At 39.5% G+C, this 6,510-nt stretch overlaps 1 protein-coding gene across 1 annotated transcript in view; it reads left to right on the top strand.

The window, feature by feature from the left end:
• Nucleotides 1-3,429: 3,429 nt before the first annotated feature.
• Nucleotides 3,430-6,510, top strand: part of Gtf2e2 (general transcription factor IIE, polypeptide 2, beta 34kDa) — a gene marked incomplete at its 5' end in the record, with an annotated part of 79,911 nt that continues 76,830 nt past the window's right edge. Inside the window, 1 exon segment of the mRNA XM_013521493.1 lies at nucleotides 3,430-3,611. Coding sequence (XP_013376947.1) covers nucleotides 3,434-3,611 — 178 coding nt within the window.

Raw genomic sequence — 6,510 nt, 5'->3', positions numbered from 1 at the left:
CCCTCAGCGCGCCAACCGTTCCCTTGCGAGCATTGTCTTTTAGGCCGGAGTTTCACGGCGCGAACTTTGGGGGGAAAGGTGAAATTCCCAGTCGGCGAGCGGCTTGCGGCCGAGCGAAACGAGTGTGCAGTGTGGGCATCGCGGGGTCCAGCCGAGGGCTGTGATTTAGGGGCGGGCACCCGGGCTGGGTGTTCAGCCGCCTTTTGGAGATGTAGTTTGTGATGGGTTCCTAACTTTAATCAAAGCAGTTTTCAGTAAACTCGAAAGACGTTTTTCCAAAGCAGATGTGACATCTGCGCGCTCCTTCTCCTCTTGTGAATTTGTTAAGAGGCGGGCAGCCTCGCTCCTCGGCTCCCGGCTATTCATAGAAGTGCACTTAAGTGCCAGTGGCAGCTCTGGGGCTCCGGCTGGGGAAGAAGCAAAAGAGAGAAAGTAGAAATGCCGCGAGGCGGAGTTGGGGAAGAGATCTGTGCAGCCCCAGATTTTAGTCTTGTCCCAATATCCGTTCACAGAGGAACACGCCAGCTGTCTGAGTTGTGGTAGGTGTTCTACGTATTTTTAAAAAAGTGAAATAGACGTGGATTTGTGTCCTGTTTACCGCACAGGTCGGTGCTGAGATGTAGAACGCAGTAGTCCAGTGGGTGGTCTCTTTGGAAAACGAGAAGTTAGGTGGAGCGCGGGGCTTTGAAACACACTGTTGTTAACCCTTCTGCACGAGGTGCCGTTCCACACAGGTGGCCTTTGTTTTAGGTAACTTTCCTTGCTTTCCTCGTCTCGGGTAAGGCTCGTTTGACTTAGAAATCATGATATCCTGGTTTTTCCAGCTGTGTGACCTTAACTGCATTGCTGCATTTCCGATTTCTTTTATTAAACCACTAGGAACACTTGTAACTATTTTTCTTAGAGAGTTGTGAAACACAAATACGGTAAGCATTCAGGTTTTTGTAAAGCATAGAGCTTTTAATGTGTTAAAGCCATTATTTAAATTCCGGATTAATTATCTGTCTTTTCAAGATGGAATAAACAGAATTGTTTCCTGTGTAGGAGTGGGCAATCTGCTTGTTTCCTCCGTCTTCTCACTTGTGAATTTTTTCTTGTCCTCACAGTTTCCCTCTTCGCAATACTGGTTATTTCCTACCTTCCTCACCCTGGAATTAATCATTTTATTTCTTATCAGTTATAATTCAAAAGTGACACTAAAAACATATTTGTATGGTTTTAATATTTAAAAATCATTTTCACTGGTATTTTGTTTTTACATTTGGAGCAGGTGTCTATAGCATTAGTATTGTCGTCATTTTACTTACAATGAGATTAAATTTAGGAGTTGTCTAGGCATATGGCTGTTAGGAATTGAACTCAAGAGAAGACAGGTCAGATTCACAGTCCAGGGAAGCTTCACTTCTTACTTAACTGAAATTCACACTGATTGTTCCTTATCAGAACCTATATTTTTAACTTCTGGTACCCTAATTCATATTTATTTGTTTTTAAAAAATTTTTAAAATTTTTTTGGTTTTTTGAGACAGGATATTGCCGTGCAGTTCAGGCTGCCCTTGAACTCACTATGTAGCCCAGGCCGGCCTTGAATTTACAAGGATCCTGCTGCCTCAGCCTCCCAAGTGCGCTGGGGTTACAGGTGTGCGCCACAACACCGGGTTCTGTTCATTGTTTTTAAAAAAAGTTCTTAAGACTTTCAAAGTACTTTACAGGTGGAAGCACTTATGATTTTTGATTTTTGTAGTGTGAAAGTGACACACTTTCAGTAGAAATTATACTTAAAATTTTTATCCTTTCCTGTATTAGTAACTTGTGGTACTGTACTCTGATAATGCTGGATAAAAGCAGTGGCCTTCAGCCGTCAGCCAGCCACATGGTCACCAGTGGAGAAAGACTAATAATCCACAATGGCTCTGTTGCTAAGCTATGCTTAGGAGGTTAGGTGTACCAAACACGTTTTCAATTTAGGATGGGCTTATTGGCCGGAACAACATTGTAAGTCAAGGAATGCCTGTATAAACGTCCTTTTTCATTCTACTTAAACATCAGCCTCAACTTCGTCAAATTTATTCTTATAGTCAGCTTGTACACCTTCTTTGTACACCCTTGATAGGGTACTAGGAAGAGGTCAGAAAGGATTTTTTTTTTCAGATTCTTGATTGATCTGTACCTTTCCTGTTTCTTTGTTTTTTTTTTTTGTTGTTGTTGTTTGTTTGTTTTGTCTTTTTGAGACAGGGTCTCGCTATGCAGTTCAGGCTGGCCCTGAGCTCACTTTGTAGTCCAGGCTGGTCTCGAACTTGCAAGGATCCTCCTGCCTCAGCCTTCCAAGTGCTGGGATTACAGGTGTGCACCACCACACCCGGCTTTTCCTGTTTCTTTGAATTGCTCAGAATAGTAGAGTTTTAGAATTGGGCAGGGGAGGGATTAAGAGGTTATTTAGCTCCACCACCCTCCAAATCAGAAATTTTCTGTATACCTTTTTATAAAATAATAACCCAGTCTCTTTAAAACGATTGAGAGTTCACTAGTTTTTAAAATACAGTACACCATTTTATTTATAAACAATTTAGATTTTTTTTTTCAGTGAGCTTAATTTGCCTCTTCTGATTTCTGCCCTGTAGTCCTGATGTTGTTTCTAGGTCATTGTCATTGGGTGAGCTTCAGATGTGAGCCACCTTAGTAATGTAAAGTTTTCTAGTAATTATCACTTTAAAAAAGTAAAAATGGATGAAATTTTCATATTGAATCTGTTATGTAAAATATTTTGACATTAAAGTATCTCACTAATTAAAGTGTTCTTTGTACTAAGTCTTTGAAATCCGGTGTACGTTTTCTACTTAAAGTACATCTCAGTTCTCACTAGCCACGATTTATTTATTTACTTATTTTTTGAGACAGGATCTCACTATGCAGTTCAGGCTGGCCTCGAGCTCACTTATGTAGCCTAGGCTGGTCTCAAACTCGCAACGATCCTCTTGCCTCAGCCTCCCTGAGTGCTGGGATTATAGGCGTGCGCCACCATGCCTGGCACTAGCCACAATTTAGATACTTAATAGGTGTACGTGGTTACTGTATTGGACATCACAGTTCTAGAGCTTTATGGAAAAATTCTCTTAGTCCTTTCTCTACTGCTTCCTAGGCCAGTACTTGGCACATAATAAGCACTATTTTTTGAGTGAATGAATAAATGAGTAAAACAAATGTTAGAAAATAATAAGAGGTAATTTTATTTGGAAAATAAGGATTTGGCATACAGGGTTGAGTAGCAGGTTGAATCTGTATTAAAGATATTTTTGGACCAGGGATGTAGCTCAGTGGTAGTATTTGCCTAGCATGTGTGAGGTCCTAGATTCAATCCCTACTTAACATTGTAGGAAAAGTGTATTTGTATTATTTAACAATTATATACATTTATTTTTATCTTTTCAGCATTATGGATCCAAGTCTACTGAGAGAACGGGAACTATTCAAAAAAAGAGCCCTTTCCACTCCTGTAGTAGAAAAACGTTCAGTACCTTCTGAGTCATCATTGTCATCATCCTCATCATCATCGAAGAAGAAGAAAGCAAAGGTAGAACATGGAGGATCATCAGGGTCTAAACAAAATTCTGGTTAGTAGAATTGCTTAGGATTGCTTGGTTTTTATTTTTCAGGAAATCTTTTAGTAAGGGCAGATTTGTTGTTCAGTTCAGTGTTCATACTGATTTGTTTTGTTTTGGTTTTTGGAACAGGGTCTCACTGTGTAGTTTAGGCTGGCCTTGGACTCTGTGTAGCTCAGGCTAACCTCATTTTTTTTGGTCTTCTCTGTCTTTTTGAGACAGGGTTTCACTATGTAGTTCAGGCTGGCCTTGAATTCACTTTGTCCACCTGGCTGGCTTTGAGTGCTGGGATTACAGGTGTGAGGCACTATGCCCAGCCTCATATTTTGGTTTTTAAACACTTTGTTAAATATAAGGGACAGGTGGCTAAGTATGGTGGTTTGTGCCAGTGATCCCAGCACTTGGGAGGCTGAGGTAGGAGGATCACTGTGAATTTGAGGCCAGCTTCAGCTACATAAGCAAGTTCAAGGTCAGCCTGAGCTACATAGTAAGAACGTGTTTCAAACAGAACAAAACAACAATAAATACAAGGGTTGGGATCATAAGTGAATTTAAGCTCTAAAGATGTTAATGGTCTTGTGCTTAGTTAAATTTATTTATTTATTTATTTTTGAGGCAAGGTCTTACTGTGCAGTTCAGGCTGGGCTTGAGCTCACTTTTTAGCCCAGGCTGGTCTCAAACTTGCAGTGATCCTCCTACTTCAGCCTTCTGCATGCTGGGATTACAGGTGTGCATCACCATGCCCAGCTAAATTTTTTCTTTTTTGTATCAGAAATCAAACTCAGGGCCTTGCATTTGCCAGGCATATGCCTGTGCCACTGAGCTGTATCCCTGGTCCTTCAGCTAAATTTTTGATTATTACCTTTCTTTTTTTTTTTTGGTCTTTTTGAGACAGGGTCTTGCTATGCAGTTCAGGCCGGCCTTGAGCTCACTTTGTAGCCCAGGCTGGCCTTGAACTTGCAATGATCCTCCTGCCTCAGCCTCCCGAGTGCTGGGATTACAGGAGTGTGCCACCATGCCCGGCTGATTATTACCTTTTTTAAAAAAAAATTATTGAGGTTTAGTTTATATACAAGTTAGTTTAAGTGTACAATTTGATTCTTTTTTCTTTCTTTATTTTAATAGTGCTGGGGATTGAACTGAGGGATTTTGATGAAACTCAACTTACTTTTTTTTGTTTTGGTTTGAGACAGGGTCTCACTCTATGTAGTTCAGGCTGGCTTTGAGTTCACTATGTAGCCTGGACTGGGCTCTAACACTGAACTGCATCCCCAGCCCGTTTATTTTTTATTTTCAGAAAGGATCTGCCTGAGTTGTCCAGACTCACCTGAACTTCAGATTTGTCCTCAACCCTCTTGAGTAGCTGGAGATATAGGCGTTTGCCACTGTGTTTGACCAGTTCAAATATTTTTATTAAGTGTTCAGAATTGTGTTACTATTGCTACACTGTAATTTTAGAACATTTCCATCATCCCCAGAAGATCCCGTATATGTCCATTTTCAGTAACTGTTCCTACCCCCATCCCAGATAGTGAGTAATCTGTCTTTATATTTGACTTTTCTGGACAATTTCTATAAATGGGATGTCTGTAAATTAAGTGGTCTTTTGTGACTTCTTTCACTCTGTGTTTTTGAGTTTCACCTATGTTGTATGATGTATCAGTACTTCATTACATTTTATTGCTGATGAGTATTCTGTTGTATGGATATATCACAATTTGTTCACTATTTAATAGATATTTGGATTATTTCTGTTCGTTACTATTTTGAATAGTGTTGCTGTGAACATCATTTAGAGGCCTATGTGTAGATCTGTGTTTTTATTTCTCTGGGATAGAGACCCAGGAATGGAATTTCTGGGAGATACAGTAATTTTTTTTTGATAACGTAAATTTTAAGCTTTTCTAGGAAATACCTAAATGGTGGTTGTACCATTTTACACTCTTATCAGTGATGCATGAGGGTTTCTTTTCTCATCCTTATCAACACAGTTACTGTCCCCCCCCCCCCGTACCTAGAATCGAACTCACGACCTTGCCCAGTTACTGTCTTTTTGATCATAGCCATTTCTAGTGGGTGTGAGGGGGATCATTGTGGTTTTAATACGCATTTCCTGACTGACTACTTTGTGAACATTATTTCATGTGCTTATTGACCATTTGTGTAATTTCTTTAAAGTATCTTGTTCTTATTTTTTTGCTTTTAAAAATATTGGGCTATTTGTTTTCCTATAGATTTTGATCAATTCTTGATATATTCTTGGTATATTTTCTTGAAGTGATATATACTATGTGGTGTGATCAGAATACACGGTGAATGTTTAAAAAGTACTTTACTATATATATCATGTCTTCATGAAGTATGATCAGAAATCCAGTCCATGATGCTGCCAAGTGCCGTCTACAGAAAGATTAAGACATACAGTGTGTCCTCATCTACTTTAGACCTGGCACTGTGTGACTTCTGGCTCTTCCCCAGCATCAAAATGACCATGAAAGGTGAATGTTTTGAGTCGGTTTGGTACGTCAAGGCAGCCAAAAGAGGATTTTCAGAACTAAATCCAAAAGTGGAAAGAATAGTGGGATAATTGTGTTTGAAGCAAGAGGGGAGTGTTTTTACGGGGATTATGGTACTGTCTTTTACTGTGTAATGATTACAATTTAAGTATTGACTGTATCTTTCTATCACACTTTGTGTATTTGCAAGTATTTTCTCCAAGCTTGTAAGATTTTTTTTTTTTTTTTGGTACCGGGAATTGAACTCAGGACCTTGCGCTTGCATAGGCAGGCACTGTGCCGCTGAGCTATGTCCCTGGCCCTTAATAATATCTTTTGATGAAGAATTTTTTGATGAAAACATTTTTTTGAAAATTTTTGATAAATTTTGATGAAACTCAACTTTTTTTTGTTTT

The sequence above is a fragment of the Chinchilla lanigera genome, unplaced genomic scaffold, assembly GCF_000276665.1.
Source record: "Chinchilla lanigera isolate Chin_1 unplaced genomic scaffold, ChiLan1.0 scaffold00062, whole genome shotgun sequence".
NCBI classification, from domain to species: domain Eukaryota; kingdom Metazoa; phylum Chordata; class Mammalia; order Rodentia; family Chinchillidae; genus Chinchilla; species Chinchilla lanigera.
The sequence above is the reverse complement of the archived record's forward strand: the minus strand, read 5'-3'. Positions and strand labels throughout refer to the sequence as shown.